The sequence below is a fragment of the Corapipo altera genome, unplaced genomic scaffold (assembly GCF_003945725.1).
Source record: "Corapipo altera isolate COAL_440 unplaced genomic scaffold, ASM394572v1 44, whole genome shotgun sequence".
In the NCBI taxonomy this organism is placed as follows: domain Eukaryota; kingdom Metazoa; phylum Chordata; class Aves; order Passeriformes; family Pipridae; genus Corapipo; species Corapipo altera.
The window spans coordinates 8,121,670-8,143,981 of NW_020884880.1; the positions used below are offsets into that span (position 1 = coordinate 8,121,670).

The 22,312-nt window shown below is 39.2% G+C and overlaps 2 protein-coding genes across 2 annotated transcripts in view; one reads left to right on the top strand and one right to left on the bottom strand.

Annotated features, from left to right (window-relative positions):
* Window positions 1-706: 706 nt before the first annotated feature.
* ANKMY2 (ankyrin repeat and MYND domain containing 2) lies at window positions 707-21,788 on the bottom strand. Its single transcript, XM_027639003.1, has 10 exons — window positions 21,602-21,788; window positions 18,336-18,400; window positions 11,708-11,846; window positions 9,793-9,891; window positions 7,557-7,717; window positions 6,474-6,688; window positions 5,159-5,294; window positions 3,259-3,387; window positions 2,725-2,866; window positions 707-2,245 (listed from the first exon to the last, which is right to left on the bottom strand). Exons 1-10 carry the CDS (start codon window positions 21,666-21,668, stop codon window positions 2,022-2,024), a joined length of 1,377 nt encoding a protein of 458 aa, XP_027494804.1. The 5' UTR covers window positions 21,669-21,788; the 3' UTR covers window positions 707-2,021.
* A 222-nt stretch (window positions 21,789-22,010) lies between these two features.
* BZW2 (basic leucine zipper and W2 domains 2) overlaps window positions 22,011-22,312 on the top strand; it is a 54,429-nt gene continuing 54,127 nt past the window's right edge. Inside the window, exon 1 of the mRNA XM_027639005.1 lies at window positions 22,011-22,143. The gene's annotated coding sequence lies outside the window, so the exon portion shown is untranslated. The remainder of the gene's footprint in view (window positions 22,144-22,312) is intronic.

Below are 22,312 nucleotides of genomic sequence, written 5' to 3' on the forward strand. Positions count from 1 at the left end.
ACTTTTGGCTTTTAAACCTGTTACCACTAAGGAAGCCAGTGGGAAGTGTGTATATAGATGGAAAATAATACATTTCCACACATATTTATCCCTCCATTCTGCCAAAGGCTTAAAGTCAGTGATGCCTTTTAACATATCAAAGGCCTTCTTCAGCCTGTGACTTGTCTTCTGAGTCCATCCTTCTCTCCTAGGTTACCACAGAGCCACAGGACAGTCTAAGTTGGCAGGGACCTCTGGAGCTTATCCAGTCCAACCCTCCTGCTGAAAGCAGGTTAGAGATGAGGTTGTCTGGTGGCCTGTCAAGGGCTATCAAATATTTTCTGTGAGCAAGGCACCACCACTGAGAGAATGAAAGCAGGATTTGTGCTGTGGATTTTAGCACACTTCCAAAACCCTGAACCTTTTGCCCTGAAGGGCTGGCATTTTCAGAGAAACCTAGAAGAGCAACACATTCCTGCGGGCCCCAAATGCTATGTGTGGAACAGGGAACCAGGAGCACTTCTGCATTCCCAGACCCAAGAGTGGATGGTGACTACAGCATGAGTCCAGATCCAAGTTCCAGGTAGGCATCTCTTGCTTGCCAATTGTCATGAACTTAAACTTGCACACTCAAGCTACGGGAGGCCTCTGAATGTCACATTGGAATGTCACCGTGTGTGCCAACAGGTGTTACAGACCCAGTAAACAGAACTGTCACATAGCCCCCTTCTTTTAAAAAATTTCCCTTTATTCTTCACAATCTACTAATCCTTGAAATTAAAACACAGGTACGTTCCCTGCACAGATGCATTTATGTATCCTCACTTGTACAGTTTTCAGGATATTAAACAAAAACTTTCAACATATTAAATAGTAAAAAAATTAATAGCTTTTTCCCTCTGTTTTGAGGATGGTCCTTACTCCTCCAATTAGAAGAATATTGCCATGTTCAAAACACCAGTTATTCAGCCAACAATAAGACAGTCTCCAATTTTGCCATCCTTATGCAGCAAGTGATATTTTCAGTTGTGGCATTCCCACTGATTTCATGAGACACGGTAATAAATCTGAGTGAAAAGCATAGTTAAGGGAAGCTATTTTCTAGATCTGGTATTTAGCTGAAAGCCAAAGTGAAATCCCAGCTGTATCAATGCATACATGAATTTCCCCATCCGTGACCAGGTTCAACATGAAAAATATTAAGCATTTTTTACATTTGTGAAATGATTCATTAAGAATTCATAAACAACATCTGTGTACTCTAAGGTATCTTTACCTGAAAACTGATTTAGAAACCATTAATCTCGTCAGTCAAAATACTTTGAGTCATTCTGGTCTTCCCTTCATTAGACTTTGGAATATTTCTGACCAAACCAATAGTGAAATAATACTGTTGAAACACAAATTTCACCATCAGCTTGAGACACCTGAAACAGCAGTTTCATTTACTACAATTTCCACAAAATAGACACTATTATTGTGCTCTCGCTAGCCAAAAATATTTACAGTAATGCCATGAAAAGTTGAGAGTTCAGACGAGTATCTTCAGAAGCTTAACTGCTACTGAATGCCTTCAGATAAAGCTTCATAAAGTGGAGAAAAAAGGCAATTTAACAGTTGGCTTCCCAGTGCTTTAAACTACAGATCTATGTACTTGCAGGAAAAAATATTTAAATTACAATTAAAATAAATTTTAGGTTCTGAAAACATGAATAATCCAAATCAAATGATTTTCATTTTTCACTAAGTGGTTCATTAACAAGAGATACTCATAGAATTTCACTAGGCTTACTGCTGGTATACATACAGATGGATCTATGCCACTCTAGTTTTTAGCAGATAATAAATACCTATTTTGACAATTTACAACAGAATCTGGAGTATTCATAGACAAAGTAGCCAGTATTTCATCTCACGATGAACAGAGACATTCTGTCTTTCAAAGGAAGTCTTGCATAAGCCATGATCTAAGAACTCAGACATGGTCAGCATAAAAAATGTTTAGTACCCTTGAGAATCCTCGGTCCCTTCCTACCCTCTTCTTACTCCTCAGAATCTTGAATTTTCTGAAGATTAATGTCAGCTAAGCCAGTCTCACTTTCCAGTGGACTTTCAGGGTGCAGGGCGAGTGCCTCCATCTCTTTGGTAATTTCAGGTTCTTCTGTTCGGTCAGTAGGATTATTTGGATCAACTTCTTTTGTAGGATCTGGACCAGGATCTGACTGTTGTTCACTTGTAGAACTACTCTCTACTAGTTGCATTTCATCTAAGCAAAAGAGAAATCACACAATTAATAAACACTGAACTCATTTGCAAGCAAACATTTTTATTACTGAGGAACAATAAACACTAGGAAACTTTGCATCAATTACAGATTATTAATTTAACCAAGCTTCATGGAAAACAGACCCAAAACACTAAAGTTCTGCTTAAGTTGGTATAAGGTTACTCTAACTTCTGCATGAGCTTGACTAAAGACCTGGATTTTGAAACAGTGCAGTGTAATTCAGAATGTTTTAGTTGTAGAATTCTGTGTAAGTGTAGCGTTAAAAAACAGGTTTAGAATGTACACAGTATATTTGTAAATTGAAGACCTGAATCTCAACAAATGCAGGCTTGCTGTTATGTTACATCAAAGATTTTTCTTCCAACCTCAGCTGTTATACTTTTAAGACCTGTTAAACTGCTCTTTGTCGAGCAAATTAATGCACAATTAGTTTCTGCAAGCAAACTACAGATTCTAACCTTTCTTTTGCTTCTTTTCCTGTTTCCTTTTCTCTTTGGCAGCTTCTAGTTCTTGTTTCTCATGAATTTCCTTCAGGGTCTTGCAGACTTTTTTGTGCGTAAACCAGTGTATTTTCTGGCAGTTCTGGTCACAGTACATCACCTGAAAATTACCAGAGTTATCAATTAATTTTCATGTACTAAGAAAATATACAATATTCTTGCGTTTCTTAGTGCACCAAGTTAAATCTCACTTATGGGTATTTTTAAGCAAATTGTAAGGTCATATAGAGTGATTCTAACCTATTTAAGAATCTATAAAGAACAGTTTGCTTTACTAACTCTAAACATACAGAAATTTTACTCTTTCTTCATTCTTAAGCATACACACTTGGAAATCCAAGTACTCCTACTCATGAATTTCAAGTATCTTTCCCAGATACTTGAACATTTTCAGTGCAGACACATATGCCACTCTTCCTAAGTCTACATAGTAAATAGGGAACCATTCAAAATTCTTAGCACCTCAATGGCACTATTTTTTTGGATTCTTACCATTTTACACACTGAACATCTTTTGTCTGCTCCCTTTCCCCCACAAGTTGTACAGAACTCAGCATCCACAAAACCCACTTGGCCAGTAATCGCTTGTGTAAGTACAGAAAAAGCTGTAGGGTCAGAACCCTGAAAGACAAGACAAGAGGTGGTAATGAGATTAAAAACCAGCACTGTTGCAAAGAGGGACATGCAAGGGAAAAGCAAAATGACTGCGCAAGCTTCCGTCTCACTGAAGCTGCTGCAGCAGCAAGAACATAAAACTAAATCACAGAACTTCAACTAACATGCACAACTAAACGTTTGTATCATTAGATAAACTTCTGTATGTGAAGTTAACTTAAGCCCTCAGCTTCTCTAGAATTTACTCTGTAACTTATAAATTATACTATTAATTAATTCGGTATTCTTTACACACTGTCACCCACTTGTAGATCCTATGAAGCAGATTTTTGCAGATCAGCCTGTGCTGGCACATACAATGATGTTTCACTTATCACTGATATACTGTTGGGCTCAGTGCACTCAGATGCTACAGATCAAATGGTCAGAACTTGAAATGTTCAAAACAATTATTTGCATATTACTGTTTAGATGTTATTTGCAATTCTTCCCATGCAATGCAAGCAGTAAGATTTAGTATATTTTATTGGTAACCATAAATTAAGACTATTCTTTTGGACAATAATGTAAACATTAGAGAAAAAAAATGACAAGTTGCTCCAGCTCTAAGTAAATCCTTAAACTGTTAGACTACCACGGAATATGCACAGTCGCAACTCCTGCGACAACACTGAGACACCCAGACTGAGTCCAACGTGCACTGAGAAAGGTCAAAGGCTTCCCCACAAATAAAAGTTATAGCATCTCCTCCTTTCCAGTTCTACATAATGGACAGAAATCCAATGGAATAAACAATCACTTTTTTAAAGGCAGAAAAGACTGCAAGCTCTCCTAAGAAAAAAGGGATAGGAAGGAAAATGTTTACTCTAAAGCAAGTCGTAATGCATCACGATGCCTTATGTTTTCACACTGTGTTCCTGGCTTGGACAAACAATAGAGATTGCACTAAATATCAGGACATTTTAGCAGACCTGCAGCCACTTAAAATGGAGGCTATTTTTAATTCACCCAACATAATCCAAACATGTCGCAAAATTGTTCCACTTCCCCAGCATTTGTGGATACAAAATCTCACTCTCAGAAACCAGAAAGAACATGCTTGAAAAAAAGAATGCTAACTCTTGAAAAATTTATTACAAAGTAATAAATAGTACTATAATGAAGTGTGTTAGCAAGGGCATATGAGGAAAACTTAAGATTTTTTTACTTGTAATTTTGATTTCCTAATTTAGATATACATGTCGCTGTACATTGCATCATCCTGCCTCTCTCTGTGATAAAAGGAGACTCACAGAATGTTTTTTTCTTTTTCTACCATCATGTATTACCGACTTTTTGTGTACAATGGAACTAATGAATGCATTAAATCTAGGAAATTATTCAATCTTAAACTGAATTTAGACATTGTGAAAAAGAGTGCAAGATAAGCTTCATTTATGTCTGAATCTACAATTCCTAAAAGCAAACTGGTGGAGAAAAACTGAACAGATGTCCCAGGAAAGAAAAAAAAAAAGCTCTGAGACAAGAAACAAATTGCTTCAGTTTTCTTTAAAAGCTGAGGTGTTTAAGCATTCGTTATGGGCACGTACCAGTCAAAGTATTTTAGAGCATTTTCCTGCAATATGTAAATCAAACTCCAGTTAGCCACAAAGTTCAGGGACATCAAAAACCTGTGCTTAATATAACACATTGCAGAAGCTGAGAACAGGAAGATGGTTCAAACTGAATTTACTATGCAAGTTGTTTAGAAAGCCTTTTCTTGATAGGAAAAACTTACTATTTCAACAGGAGCAATACTTCTCACAAGCTGCTGGAGCAATGTAGCTTCACAGTAAGGAAACTTTCGGATGCTTTCTCGAATTAGCTTCTCTTGATACACAGGGAAACCATCTTTATCTCTCCCTTTTAAGAGACTAAATTTTTAAAAACCCAAGTAAAATAAGAAATCACATAGTAAATATTCAAGAACAAACACACAGCATGCTGTACTCTGCCCGCTTTCAAATTATACAGAAGAACTATAATTCAAAATTAATTGGCACTTTCATACATAAAGGTGTTCAATGCAAATGAAATTACTTTTCTTCTAATGCACAATCATTATGAAATACACAATTAATAAATGTATGCTCTGCAACCACAACTTAGTAATTCAACTACACAGAGAAAAATAGTCATGTACAAGTAGACTAGGATCTACATCTACTAAAATATCAAAATGCTTTGTGGTGTTTAAAAATAAGCATTGTAAGAATAAACACTGACAAATACACAATACATAAAAATGCAAAGTCTGCCTTACTTATGTTTAATAACATATTAAATACCTCTGTATTTATCTGGTTTGCTCCTACTTTTTTATATGGATCACTAATAAACTATTTGATTTCACTACATCAAAGCTGACTTCCTAATTTATATTAAGTATCACACAGGATTTCAGTAAAAATCCACAGAATTCTATGGGGAATGTGATCCTTCTAAAAGCCAGGTCACTTACTTTGATATTTAAGATCAAGCAGCTAGTTTTGTAACTGAGTAGATTCTGAAGATCTGTCTAAGTGATTTAAGAGTCCGAGCCTCTGGATCCAGTCTGTGGGATTTGCAGTTCTCCACTGCTTCAGTGGAGAACTGCAAATGCAATGCTTAAGTGGAGAAGCTTAATTTTTTTTGAAAAAAATTTCACCCTGTATGACTGCTGGAGAGCAAGATGGTACAAGAAATGTTTCCAGATGATCCAAATCAGACATTGAGAAATTCTATTTTCAAGCCTATCACTCCCCTTTTTCTCCATCACAAGTTGCTGCCTGCTGCTTCATAGTGTGTATGTGAATGCCAAGCTCTAACCAGTTCCAGCAGAGAGTTGAAACTCTAGGAATGTTTCCTTTGTACCTAGGAAAGGACAGTGTCGCTTCAGACAGAAAAAAGGGAGTCAGTGCCACCCTGAAGTAAATGAAGCTGGGATTATTTCAAAATTTATTTGGCATAGCCTTTATCCAAGGCAATCCAATCTATTATTGCAGCTCTTTTTTCTGGTGTCTGTAAAGCTGGTGTGCATATGTGCCTTCAGACCTCTCTGTAGAAATACACACCTTTTAATAAATCCATCTAGTTTATCCTCTCGCTCTTTTAAAAATGTAATACATTTCTGGAAGATGCAACTGATGTAGTGCATTTTCATAGCAAGTACTTCATTCATATCTTTCTGCTTCATACATTTCTCACAAATGAGATCCAGAACCCTGTAACATTTCTGCAGTGCTTCTACTTCGGCCAACAGAGGGTTCTCTTTTACTAGCAACACGATCTAGGAGAGAGATTGAAGAAAATGTAATCCAGTTAAGAATGAATATTTTTAAACTTGTGCATTAGCATTAAAGCTTATACAGCTCATTGTAGCTAAATTTCAGTGTAGTTTCTAATATCCTTCTACTTCCTTCTTAGGCAGTCTTCCCTTTCTTTTTTCAGTCATTGTTTAGTATTATTATTCAGTATACTGTAATTCACAGGAGAAAAGAAGAGGAAACTGTATGCTCCACTCACTAAATGAGCTACCTATCGCTATGTACCACAGACACCTGGTTGAAAACTACTGACAAATTCCAGACTTTGAATGGCAAGCCCGAGGAACCTGTATTTGAATTTAGGTGTATTCATTTCTCTAAATTACACTGGAGGAGCAAACCAAAAAAACATTATTTTCAGCAAATGCCCTGCAAAGTAAAAATAAATGTTCTCTTGCACATACTTTCAGAAACAGCAGCAGTGGTAAGATGTTACTATGGCAAACCAGTGATGAAGGTAGGAAAATACATGCTGAGAAAAGCATTGTGAGAACAATGAGATTTTGTTAAGACAGGATATTGTTCTATATTTTCACTTCAAGTGGGGCTAGGAAAAAAAGCCAAAAAAGAAAGCTATTTATGGTTATTGATGTAAGAAACTCTCCACTTAAAGGTGTTAGTTCAAGATTCTCATGTATACAAACACTGAAATAGCCTAATTTTTTAATCACATCTAAATGTTGAACCTGATTCTTCCTCATTTTCAGAAGCATGTGAATTAGTGGATAATGCTTTTGATCTCAGATGGACTATCAGAAGAGCTGAATGCTTCCTGACACAAAGAAACAGCTCCCATGCCAACAAACACATACAATTTACATATTACTCCACCTTAACAGGATGCATGTTGGTAGTAGTAATAATTTTATGCAGAGGGCCAGCTAATTTTACTGGCAGTTTTGGTTCTTTATCTAAGCCTTGTGGTTTAGTATAGTAGTCCAGCCTTTCACGTGGAAAGAAGTTGTTGATGACGGTCACACAGTCATGTTGACCTAAAGGCACACAAGAAAAAAAATCACCAGTGAAATAATAACCAAAAAAGATACTTAAATCCAAATCTGATAGAAGCAATATAAGTGAGAATTACCCACAAAGGAGCTTTGCATGACATACTTTGCACTGAAAACAGGCAACTCTTGTCATGATTTCGTGTGTAGATTTAATGTTCAGTAAGTCTAACCTACCGACTCCCAGCAGGGAGTGCCCTCATGAAAATTCATTTTGAAAACTCTATCTCCTTCCTGCATCCTCTTTACCTGGTAAGCCAAAAATTAAGAGAACAGGTATTTCTCCTCCAAGACTACTACACTAGTAGTCTCATACTGGTGTTAAAATTTTTCAAGAGAAGTTCCTCCACTTTGTACTTTTAAAAATTAATGACGTTTGCATTGAGACTTGTAAGTTTTCAGACCTGAAACAGATAGTAGTGTATTAATCTAAAGTGAGAGAAGGTATAAGAACAAAACATGCTTAAAATTTACCAAAACTAAAAGGACTGTGATGAAAGTAACAAGATGAGAAAGGTTACACCCTCTTGTTTTCTACTTCTGACAATATGATGGATTACTTGGCTATAGGGAAAGTAAAACTTATCTTCTTTAGTTCAGGACTACATTCTTTAAATTGACTGATTTGTCTTGGCAATAATCCTATAATCAGTACAAGACACAGCCAACCAAATTACAGCATTTAAATCCTCCACTGTTTTAGAAGAGACAGTTCTGAGCTAATAGAGCACAGTGTAAGACAAATGACAGGGGAAAAAGTATCCTCACTTCTCACACACAGATAGATGAATTAGTGTTGATTGGGCAGAGAATAAAAAACCAACAGTAATAGATTCCAATATTCAGACTTTTACAAAGTGGTATATCTCAGTATGCCTGAAAATATTTATTCTACCTTGGTGACATGATGAGATTTTAAACAAGAACTCTCCAAAATTACGTTGGAGATAATATTCCCCACTCACTAATAACTCCATACAGCATCACATTGGAAAAGATTTTCCAAATCCAAAGTAATAGAAGTAAACTTCTCTGACACATTAAGTGAATAGTTAAGGTTTTGTTGCTCAAATCTCAAGTGAGCAACCCCATCCTTTTCCTTTTTTTACAAGAACAGAATGAGATAAGATGGAAATTGAAATTTAGCACTAAATCACTAGTCAAGGAAGTAAATCTGAATAGCAAGACAGGCTTTTGAATCCAGAACACCTAATGGACTAGCAAGGTTCTAAAGCATTTAAACACCACGAGAAGGTTGTGTTTGGAAGAAAATACAGGTCTTCATTTTTGGGAAGGTCACCTGGACAGCAATAGCTGTATCACTAAAATGACTCCACTTTGCCTAGTAATATTTTATCAATTTTCCTTGCTAGAAGTAGAAAAAGAGTGAAACATTAATCCAGGAATCTCCTAGTACTGTCAAGGTGAGTAAAAAAAGTAAAAAGGATTTATAAAAACAAGAAAAAAAGACAAGAAAAAGAAACATAACAACAGAAAAAAAAGCCTGTTGCATCTTTTGTTGGGGATAACACTGTATATTGGAATGGGAAATCTTTTATCTTGTTCTAGTGAAGTTCAGGTCAATAAGCAGTGACTACCTCAGAACAGGTTCCAAGACCTCTCCCAGATGCCGAGGGAGAAGGGCAGGTAGTGGCTTCCTACCAGCACACAGCATGCTAGTGGCATAGCTCAGATGAGAGTTCCTAAAGTCATGCTTTCCCACAAAGTAAGCTCCAATTAGGCACTTTGTACTGCACTTCAGACACTTCCAATGTTACCAGCTTCCTCTTACTATTTCCAAAGTGGCAACACTGCAAAAACTTACACACTCAAACAGCAGCATGTGTTCTCACAGGTAAGATCATCTGTGTTTTTATGAAACCAAGCATGGGAATAGAACACAAATTGACTCTTACAGGATGAGATGTGGAAAAAAAAGGTCAACAACTGTGTCAGTTCAGAACAGGTCATTAAAAAATGTTTCTTCAACAAAACGCATCAGAATCTAACATTTTTCTTTCTTTAGGAATTTAGGAAATGATAACAGATTTTCACCTTACCCACAAAAGCAGCCATCTGAGCTGCTGTCCTTCCCACAGAGTTGACAACATCAGTTTCTGCTCCAGCCTCTAACATCATCCAGGTGATTTCTTTATTTCCTGAATTTGCAGGGAAGATATGGGGAATGAGTGACACAAATCAGAACTTATAATTCTTTTTGCTTTAGAAAAACATGGACTGAATTTCTTAAAGACTGGGCATAACAGTGAGGGAAATGAATGTTCTTAATGTCATTATTTTAAGACTGGATTAAGAGAAAGGCACGGTGGTTATTTATGGTTCCAGAGGGTATAACTCTGCTCCCTGTAATGCACATTCAGCTCCCCATGGAGCTTATGGGACTCATATGCAGGTAGCTACACTAGAGCTTGGTCCCTCTGGATACCAGTATAAAAGCAAATTCTGCTAATCTAGTTTGACAGTTCAACTACATTTGCTATTCTAAGAAGAAAAACAAATTCAGGATTATGATGTAGCAGGAGCACAGAGAAGAGAACAGATTGTTCCTTTCTCCACAGTGGGAACTGTGTGTTCAGACTGGGCTAAATACCAAGTAAAATGAAGCTAAAATTTGATGGGAAGATTAGATGACTTAATTGGTGCCCTTCAGAGACTAATAAGGACACTTGCCACCACTCCTGTTGGTTCTGCTTTCAAAGGTATTCTTACTGTATCAGTTTTAATGCGGCTGCTAAGTACAGAAAAGTGAATGTAAAAAGTGGGTGGTGGATGAAAATGAATGTTTCTGGTTTAAAAACAAAGTCATTGCGTCAGTAGTGCTCATGTACCTCATGTACTCACAGACAACAGACCTTAAAGTCAACATTCAGAAGTGTTCACACGCAGGATGACAGGTTAAAAGCTTAGCTGTGAGAAAATGGGAAAAGTCCAGCATTTTCCATAAAGCTGCAGTCATTTAACAACCTCCAAGTGTTTGTTCTCATCTGTCTTCTGCAGCTCTGATATTGCTCAATGCCACAGAACACTGAAATTTCCCAAATCTTTTTACCAAAGTTTCAGCAGAAAAGCAATCTGATCATCCACTTAGGGTTCAGATAAACACATAAGCCTTTCTTTCTTTTATACTTAAGATAGAAGAAAGCAGTTTAAACTCTACCTTCTAACAAATCTTACTTCCTTAGAATCTCCTTTTTGGGAAGAGATAAGCGGCCTAGTAAAGAAGATACTTAAAATAACCTAATATTCCCGAATCTAATCATTTCCCCAGAAGGAACAATGTTTTAATGTACTGTCTTTTTCCCACTCAAGGAAATAACTGTTCCTGTCATCAGGGAAAAAGGAGGAAAGCTGCAAACCACCACTTGAGACAGGAGAAGATACGTACAGCTATAAGCACTCTCATGAGAAGAAAAAATAATGCAAGAGGAGAGGGAAAACAAATGTGGGAAAAAATGTTATTGAAACTTACTAAATACATTTTTAAAAGCCCACAAGATAATTGCAAAACTAATGTAGGAGAAAGATAAAATTTGAAAAATACTGGATTGATTTGAGAAGTCTCAAATATTACTAAAAGCTATGGATTTGTAGTGCTAATAAGGCAGTCTGGTGCAGCAGCTTTTTCAATGTAACACAGTGTAAGTAAACCAAATTTATCCCACTGCACAAGAAGACTGTCACAGAAAACTGAATTTTGGGATCTGTAAAAACAGGACAAAGTAAAGATAGACTGGATGCCTCAAAATGCAGAAAAGCATCAACTTTTATATGAGTCTGAACAGTAGTTCTCCTGTTTCACAGTCCTCCTGATTCTACTGGTCCTGACATATTGCCATGGTTCACATAAGTAACAGTAAACCTGAATAATAAAAACATATCAATATTTCCCTTTGAATTATTAATTTAAGGCAGACAGACATAAAAATCAGTGACCCAAGTTTAGCAAGAAGTTACCTGAAAGTCCAGCAAACATCAGGGCAGTGTATCCATGCTCATGTTCATTGCAGTTCACATCAGCTCCGTGTCGCAAGAGCAACCTGCACATGTCCACCTTCCCCTTGTAGGCTGCGTGCATCAGAGGGGTCATGCCATGCTGGCAAAGCAAAGTGCAAGCAAGTAACACATAAAGAAGAATGTTACATCTCTTGATCTTCATACCATTGATAATTTTTACTTGTACAGGCATGTTCAGTATAACTAATAAAGCCTCGCATAATATTTAAGTTACAAAAACACTCACAAAATCTTCATAAAAATATATGGTTAGCAGATTTTCCACTTCCAAATCACTTTTCTGATTATGCTGTGCTATAGATTTGAAAACAGACCAGTGTTGAATAAATGAAAACCATTTACTGCCAATTTCTCATTGGCCTTTTGTGTAAGATATTAGTGTTAAAGACAACTAATGCTTCTGCTAGCAGAAAAAGCTTGTTTTAGAAAACTTGTTACGTTCAGACATGATTTCCTTCTTCCCTTGCTGCTGCTTATACGATAAGCAACAAGAAAATTAGGAATAGGCTGTTGTTGTTTTAAACATTACAAAGATCTGCAGTTTCTGAAACCCATCTTGCTCATCTTTAGTCAAGATTACTGGTAATTGTGCTATCCTCCTCTCTCCCACTTCTCCACCCTTGTGGTTTTGTGTGCACAATCAGCCAGAGCTCTGAAAGCCCTTGTGCAGATACACAGCTCTCACTGGACTTTAATAACCAAGTCTCAAACCTTGCTGTTGATCAACTGCCCTGGTACCAAAACGGATTTACTTCAGCAGGGCAGGCACTGAGGTTTTATTGGAGTTGTGCTGGTGTAATTATAAATGTAAACCTGGGCAAACCTCTGGGGAAATTTTCAGAACTAGGGTGAACTGTGAGTGCAGGCTCTCTCCCTCTCCAGGGGCAGGGAGAAGCACATTTCTGTTTGAGAAAATTGCATGACATTCCATTTTTAGAATTTAATACACTTTTTCCAATATGCTGTTTATTTTCACATGACATTGAGTCAGGATTCATGTTATCAACCAAGACACACTAATTGCCCAAGAACACTCCAAAACTGAATACATGGGAGTGTGCTTTAGTTTGTTCCTAAAGGAAATCAGAACGGTATTTTGTTCCTTTTTTGCCACTCAAGGCTGTGTACATGAATGCACTCATGTACAGCTCTGTAAATGCATGGTAATGTGATACTTACTCTGAAATAATGTAATTGTCAGTTTGAGCCTTAATAAATTCCTTGTTTCAATTTACAATAGCATAAAACTACTGTAAATAGTTTTAATAAATAATAAATAATAATAAAGTAAACTGAGTTTACTTTATCAGTATAATTTTCAAAAAATTTCTAAAGGTGATAGAAATTGGGAAAGTTAGAACAATTTTGAAGTATTATATTTTGATTATTCTCCATCCTAACTGTAAACAGTAAAAAGTGATTACTTGATGTTTCATATTCTAGCAACCCAAATATTTTGGTAAACTGCAATATAAACTGCCACTAAAGAAACAAAAGACCTGAAGAGATCACTCCACGAACATGAAAAAAACTGGTTTTGCTAGGTTCCACTTGGGATGCCACAAATGTTAAGCAAAGACTTTTTGTCCCAATATATAAAATATATTACATTCATTATGTTACCTCAACAGCAATTTTTAGGGGCCAATCCCATAAAAATGGGAGTCACAGCACGGATTCGCCTCCTTTAGCAGCACAGAAAGGCACTGCTGTAAGGGGATACGAACACAATATGGTTTTCAATGGGAGAAGGAATGTTTAGAAAACAGTTACTTAAGTTTGGTTATATCTCGAATGCCAGTTGTTTCAATTAAGATCTGAAGATTATAGGACAAAGGAAGGAATTGGGTTTGGTTTTGATCATCCCCTCCTCCCAGAAAACTTTTTTTATAATACTTTGATTCAATTTTGGAAGTGTCAGGCTGTGGTGTGGATCAAAAAAACCATATCAAGTAGAAAATACGTGTACAGTTAATAGAAAATTGGATTTAAAGTCACACTAATATCAGCTTTGCACATTCACGGCAAACAAAATAGGGTCAGGCTAGACACATGCTTATCTGAAAAAGCTCAGTGTCCTCTATTATATCCCTACACAGAAACTGAAATGACTGCAAATATTTTTCTCATCCTGAATGTCAAAGACAGGTCCAGCAACAGTATGTTTTCTCACAGATGGCATTGGGATTGTCAATACAACATACTTATACCACAAAACTAGCAGATGGTTTATTAAGCATAGAGATGAAACAAATTATTTATTGTTCCACTACGGAACATCAGATGAAGAATTCTAACAGCTACTATGTAACATTTTTCTGACCAAGAATCTGGCCTTTTAACCTCATTCCCTAGGACAAGAAGGAATCCTTCCTAGTTTCTAGTTTGTTTTGCAGGGATGTTACATGGTAACATCTCCAATCTTCCGCAGGGCTTACGATTTGGAAGGCAGTCAACAGTCACATGCACAAATAATTTTAGCTACAGCTAAGTATGAACTAATTAGAATATGAAATATTCTGTTCAGTGTCGATAATAGCTTTAGTTCTTCTCCTTTAGAGTCATTCTGCTCAACTGTTGGTTTCACATCTGTAATGCATTTCATTCCTCTGATGACCTTTCAGTTCACCTGAAAGTGATGAAAAGCTAAAATCTACATCAGTCACCGATGTGAACTGAAACCAGATAATTCTTAATAGCTGTTGAATTTTCTTTGGCTTGCATATTTTGAAGTAGGATGTGAAAACCACCAAAAGACAAAACTCTCCTCAATGAAGGCCTAGGATCTGGGCATTTTCTGCCAGCATAGGATGTTCATGCTGGAACAGTAAAATACATTAACTGAAGAACCCTCTGCTGAACATAATCAGTACAAGTAAAGCTACACATATCTCAGGCACTAATAAGCAGGCTGCTGCTGTAATTCCCGGGAAGTGTTCAGTTCTGTAATTAGCATATAGAAGGGGATGTTTCTAAAAGATGTATTACAGAACTGAACAGCCGAATTACCAAACTAGAGGCAAAAAGTAAAGCTGCTAATGCCAGATGATAGTTCTGTCTATAAGAAGATTATGAATGACCTTATAACTATTTTAAATACAGAAAAATTGTGAAGCCTTTTCAGGTCAAGTCTCTCTGCTTGATCTGCAGAAAATAGGGCACTGTAGTACTACAGTGCTCCTTTGCAGCCTTGACTACCAACATGACCAGAGGAAACTCATGGCTAGAAAGCCCATGTGCTTCCTCTAGCCTGCCTTTCTGCATATAAGCTGAAATATCTTGGCCACACACTGCAAATGGACGGAGTTAAGTCAGCAAATTGCCAACATGAAATCACAACACTATTTACAAGCTCTGCCCTCTCAGGGGAAACAAAAGTTCTGAATACTTTCTTCCACACTAAGTTTCCAAATTAGCAACCACTCCATGTAAAAGAGGACAATAAAATGACTAAGTGGTGTGCATTTAAATAAAATATACTGGTATTTATTCTGCATTCATTTCCATAGCCCATCTATTGGTCCTAATGTTTTAGGAAACCTGAGCTTAAATGGCCCTGAAGTTTTAAAGTTGCCAAGCTGTTAAAGACTAGTTTTGTGAAACAGCTATTATATTTCTTTGCTTTCATAAAGACAGTGATTAAGCCTAAATACCTTCCCTTTCTTCATTTACCTAAATGTAGAAAGAAACAACAACAGAAAAAATTATTTGGTCAGAAAGGGTGCTGACAAAAAACAGGACTGTATCTAATGGATATCTCCAGCCTTCAGGAAGATGGGCATCTGTGAAAACTCATTTGAATAAATGATCTTATTCTGCGTTCAAGTGACTTACTGCTGCCAGCAGAGCTCTGCAGATAGCAGGAGGTGAAGGGTGAATGAGTCTTGGCATAAGGAAAAGCAAGTAGACTTAGAGTAACTTTTTATTTTTAAATACAAATACCAACAGCAGAAGCAATACTGAAATACTGCGCCCAGCTCATGCCTACATTTTTGAAGTAAGAAGCTGAAACAACTGGAAAGGATTTGGAAAAGAACCACAATTTTAGCTCAATTGCTGCAGAAACATAACTTTAGGCAAGATACTTAAAAGGTCAATGCATCTGGAAGATGTTAAAATGTGTCTTGGTACTTGTCTAAAGGTACATAGAGAAAAGACAATTGATTGTCAGTAGTTTTTAATCTAGAAGAAAGCAGATCCAAGCAGTTAGAACATACGGTCAAACCAAAAATGAAAGGAACAGCTTATGTGTATATTTTTTTAACACTAGGAAGTGCAATATGTAACAGCCTGCTTCTGGATGTGCTGTGAATTCCTGAGCCTGTGGAAATTATTAAATTGTGATTGCATGCTTGCTGTACAACTAGAAGAGAGAATTACATTAAAGCTGTGCTCATTCTGTGGATTCTCTCACTTATAAAGGACTTTAGGGATGGAAATGAGTTCCCAGCTGAATTGTGCTCCCATTTCAATACCTAAGCACTCCATGTTCAGGGCTGTTTCCTTACGTCCTAACATTAGTAAAATAAGTAAGAATAGTAATATAAATAATAACATGAATTTCAGGATAAACAACTAAGGCAACAGAGAAAAAAAGTAAGACCTGATGCACTGAGAGAAGTCTCCAGTTGTGGTGATGTTGAATAATAGATGAAGGTAATGCTTAACTGGGATTTCACACACTTACTTTTGTATAGATATTTGAATAACACATTGGAGCAAAAATGGCTTATAATAGAAAAATTCTAAAAGTTGAGGTAAGATGACTGATGGATTTAAGAATCCTAAACAAATCTGAACTCTTTCCTGTTCAACATGCATGATTACATACCACTCTTGGGAATAAAAATGCGATGGCAGGAAGTCCCTTGCATAAACATTCAAAGTGTTATGTGCCTTGTATTTAGTCAGATGTTAGCATTAGGCAAGTATTGTTAATACAATTTCTTCCTTAACAACAGCTCTGAGCATAACTCAGTTATGGTTTCTATTAATAAACCATATCATCTTGACAGTAATCCTGTATGGTGCACTAATACTGCAGTCAGCAATTCACTACAGGAAAATCTTACCATAAAGCACACTTGCAAACATACTTACATTGTATCTGGGGTTCCTGAAGTTCACTGTAAAGCTTAGTGTGACGAGTTTGTCAGAAGCTTATTAGAATTTATGTAGTGGTAATTACAGTTTAAATATTTAACTGTTATTTAAGAGCATTCAGAAAATGGATCTGTTGGCAGCACAAAAAAGGCTAACAACATTCCATGGAGATATCTGGTAGATGAAGGGGCAATTTTCCTCCATTCAGAATTCAAGGGACCACATTTACAATACCCTGTCCAATTCTGGGTCTACCAGTGCAACAAAGACATGTATAAACAGCAGTAAATTCAACAGAGTACCACCAACACACGGCAGGAACTCAAGCACTTGTGTGGTGAAGAGGGGCTGAGGGAGCTGGGTTTACCCAGCCTGGAGAAGAGAGGGCTTTGATGGAGCCCAGGAGCAGCCTGCCAGAGCCAGCAGGGAGGTCATTGAGAAGACAAACCCTTCTGTTATGGTGGCAGGAGGGCAAAAGACACTGAGCCTAAGTTGAGGTTCTGACATAAGGGAAACACATTTTCACCAGAAGCACAGTAAGGCAGTGGAACAAGTTGCCCAGAAACACTGTGCAGTCTCCATCCTTGGAGGTTTACAAGGCCAGACAGGACAAAGTTCAGAGCAACCTCATCTGACCTCGGAGCTGAAGCTGCTCTGAGCCAGAGGTTGAACTAGAGACCTTCTGAGCTCCCTTCTAGCATGAATGTTCCAGTGATCCTATGAAATTATAAAATTGTGAAAAAAAACCACAAATTGACACTTAAATTAAGAAATTACACATGGATTTAACATGCATGGTGGGGAATTACAGTTTTGCTTGCATGTTACACTTCTTATTAGTGCTGCACACTTCAGAAAAACACTGTAAAAAGAAAAAGAAGAGGAAACATATGAACATCCCACAAGGCTCCTTTCCCCAGGACCTTACTCTCATCATCAGGAAACACTTAAGTGTTTTATCTTCTACATGTCCATCACACCTGCCTCTGAAAAGATTGTGTTTTCCACTTTTGATCTAGCTATTCACCCTCCCAGTATGTTTACGGTTTAGCAAAGACGGGGTTTTGGGTGATGAGATCAAGCACAAGATGGGGGCAGGTATTCTTTATCCCCACTGTCTGCTGCAGAGGAACTACAGGTTGGTGGAGGTGACAAGAAGCCAGGGAGCACCCCTATGTTCTTGCTGCAGTATTTATCTTGCCTTACAGACACCAAAGTTCATGCTGGAAATTGAGAGAAAATACAAACAGTGTAGTACTTTAAGTAACACTAATCTTTAAACTTTCTTAAAAAAAACAAACAGTAAGAACTCCTCAAAGGCTCATTATTCAGCTGCAGTCTGGTAATATCTTCAGAACAACTCTGACTTCTACGAGTCTGTACAGCAATGATATTTAACAGGAAGGCCTTCAGACCCAGTATTTTCCTTGCTAAACTCAGCATAATGCTTGTAGTTTTGCTGTACCTCATCCAAGCAATTGACACGGACATTCTTGCTGCCCAGTAGTCTTCCAGCCTCATCGGTGTTTCCTTAAATTTAAAAAGACAGAGATAGAAAGGGGAGTGAGAAATAGAATAAACTGAGAATCAAGAGGAAAGTTGTCATTTACATTCCTCATTAGAATCGAAATCTTTGCAGATTAACCACGTGGGATGTAGATCAACCACCAGTAAATCAACTGCACTTAGTGAAGAGGCTTAGGAATAAACAGTGTTCTGTTCTGGAAGTTAAAAGGCAAGAAGTCACAACATTAAGGAGAAGTCAGAGAGCATGCACTAGAAATAAACATCCATTTTTTTTGAAGTAACTGATCTACACACACACAAGAACAGGACACTAATACATCTCTTCATAAACAGCACCAGAATAATTCTGAATGAGTACAATGATGCTGAGCATTTCAACACACTTTGAACTTTGACTTCTTCTGGAGCATCCTATGCCTGAAAGAGTTATCTAAGTTCTCACAAAAGGGAATTATCTCATTTATAAGACTTTCTGGTCTGAATGAAACATGCTTCATCATTTACTCGCATCATCTTTCCTGTTTAAATTTGAAATTTGCAACATACCACTTCCCAGGTCCACAAAAGTGGAAGGAATTTGCTTTTGGTAATAGAGAATAGAGGTGGAAAGGACAAGGGCAAAAGTAGCTTGATCGTTGACATTTCTAAAAATTGCCAAATACATAAATAGACTGAAGTCTGGAAAAAAACATGTAAGGAAAAACAGGCCATAACTTTGTATTTTCAATTTGCTACAAGAATCTTTTTGGTTAAGCCACAGGTCTGTGAACCTGATTTAAAGCCCATTGAAGGACAATTCACTTAATATCAATGCAGCTTCTACAAGCATTCAAACAAATAGAAATGAAAGAACATTCAAAGACTCTGAGAGTTTGGGGAGTTAAATCTATTGCAAATTAACAGAAACTTCTGATCACTGAATCAATCGCAAGCACAACTCTTTCAGCAGTGATGTGCTTAATAAAAATGAGCATTGCACCCCTCATTTTAATGACAGGATTCATGCTTGTCTTCACTATATCACAAGGAGGTGCTCTTCCAGCAAATTTTCAGCAAAGTAGCTCTTGGAACTTCAGTTTTGGCCAAAAACCCCATTACAAATACTACAAATAATTTTTTTTCACTAAGCTTTTGGTGTGGTTTAACAATACTACAGGTTTCTTTCTTCCTTTATTGTTAATTTAGGGAAAAAAAATAATCACCTGAATAATCTCACACACTTGATAAAGACCCAGTCAGGGAACTGTCAACCAGCCTACTCCCCCAGATATATATATTCTAAACACTGGGAAACTTCTTAAGACCTGGAGAAATTTTCAGAAAAGCATCCCAGCAAAAGAACGAACATCAGTAAGAGCAAGTCTTAAAGGGGTGATCTTCAAGTAAATTTCAATACAAGCAAAGCAAAGTTGCATTTACAAGTTCAGAGTTCTCAAACACTGAAGGATTTCCAAACATGACACTGAACTGCTGGAAGTCAGACTTCCAGAACTGTGTAGAGCTACAAGTTGGAGCCAGGCTGCTCATGGTGGTGCATGGTAAGAGGCCAACAGACAACAGGCAGAAGTTGAGATAAAAGGAAGCTTAAGACTGGATACATGCAAAAACATTTTCACTACAAGCCCAGTAAAGCAGAACAGGTTGTCCAGAGACACTGTGCAGTCTCCATCCTCGGAATTTTTCAAGGCCTGATAGGATAAAGTCCTGAGCAATCTCATTTGACCTCACTGTCAATGTGTTTGGAGCAGGAGGTTGGCCTAGAGACTCCTGAGGTTCCTTCCAACCTGATTCATCCTGTGACTGTAATCATAAGCAATCAGGTAAGTTAGATGGAAGTGCCTGCAAGACGAAAGCCTGAAACTCTAATTAAAGTGTCTGATTAAAATCAGACTGATTTTGATTCACAATAAATTCATTCCTGGCTGACCTATGCCTATGTCTCTGACACAGAGCAACATTTTAATATAGCTGAGAGTGAAGCCCCAAAACTAAAAATAAAACTTCTTAAGGGTTCAATTTGACTGAAAACTACATATAGAAATGCATGGGACACATCAAGTGTTTTTAGTTTACCTCTGATTAATGATCACTAGTCATGATTTTCAAAATGCCATTTGGAGTATAACTATTTAGACAGGGCTGTGGAATTCATGTTGCTGGACCAGGACACCCAAGTGTAGCAGCAAGCATGACAGAAAGCCCCCCAATAAGCATGTGTGCCACACAGTGCAGTGAAACCACGACACTTGTGTGAAATGCAAAACCAAAGAATCACAGAATGGGTTAGGTTGGATGGGATCACAGAGGGTCATCTGGTCCAATCTCCCTGCTCAAGCAGGGTCATCTTGGAGCACATTGCACAGGATTGTGTCCAGATGGTTCTTGAATATCTCCAGGAAGGGAGACTCCACAACCACACTGGGCAACCTGTTCCAGTGCTCGGTCACCTGCACAGTAAGGAAGTTCTTCCTCATGTTCAGGTGAAACTTCCTGTGCATCAGTTTCTGCCTATTACCTTTTGTCCTATTCTGGGCACCACTGAGAAGAGCCTGGCCCCAACCTCTTGACACCTTCCCTTCAGATACTTTAGACATTGATGAGATCCCCTCTCCTCCCTCTAAGAGAAGAGTAATAAAATAGTATAAGGGATAAGAGGTGCACAACACCCTGGACAAGCTGAGTTCTGTTAATTTAAGAACTACCTGTCTGCAAGGACATCCTGCTCTGGCAACCACACATCGGGAAAACCGTACAGAGGACCAGAGGAACGGATTACTCCCAAGAAAACTTTTTGTTTGTTTTTAGCAGAGCACATTAACACCAAGCATTACGTAAATGTCAACAGACATTAGTAATAAGACATAAGCTTTCCCTGGCAGAGTTAGACCCGCCCAGCTGAGCTTCTCCAGCCCCACTGCACCGCACCGCGCCCCCGCTGCATTCCCTGGGTGACACGGGCCTGCCTGAGAGAGAAGTGGACCAAGGGAACAGTCCTCTTGCAGGCAAGGAGAAGGGTGGCGGGGTCCGAAGCCGGCAAGGCAGGCGAGGCCCGGAGCGGTGACCCCAGCGCGGAGAGGCCCGGGCCGGAGCGGGGGCAGCGCGGCCGGTAACGGGGCCTCACGCGAGAGCCTCCCGGGGCACGGCCGGCGGGGCCAGCGGAGCTGCGGCCCAGGGCCGCGAGTGGCGAGGGCCGGGCGGGCTCACCTGTGGCGATCACTGCCAGCAAGTCCTTCTCCTCCGGGCTCAGGTCGCCCTTCCTGGGGGGAGCCATCGCGCACAGCAAGGCGGGACGGGCCCCGACGGTGCCGGCAGCGCCTCCCGCGCCCCCGCCCGCGGCACCGCCCCCTCCCCGCTCCTCGCGGTGCCTTCCGCCCGCAGCCCCGCCCTGCCGGGGCCGGCCCTGGGGCGAACCATTCCCGCCTAGGCATGGGGGGCACTGCGTGCGGACCGCTCCCCTCCGCCGGCCGCCCCTCTCGGCGTTGCCGCTGAGAAGGACCACTCCGCTCTTTTCCGTCATTTTCAAATTGAGAAACGCGTTTTGGTTTTCTTTCGTCTCCCTTTTTTGGCTTCCGCGCGTCTTCCCCTCCGTTTCTCCCCCCCCGGGGAGGTGCCGGGAGTGGTGCGGGCGGGCGGAGGCGCCCGTGTGTCAATGTGTCCGTCCTTCACTCCTCCATTGTCTCTCGCCGTCGCTGCCGCCGCCGCGCTCGCTCGCCCTCCCCGCCCCGGACCGCGCAACCACCCGACAGGTGCGGCCGGGAAGGGAGAGCGCCAGGCGGGGGCCGCGCCGGAGCCCCGCGGCGGCGCTGCCCGGGCGGCCGCGGCTGCGGTGGGGCAGCTGCGGTGGGGCAGCTCCGGGCGGACGGGCGGGCGCGGCGGCCATGGCGGGGCAGGGCGGGCGGCGGCACAGCCCCAGTG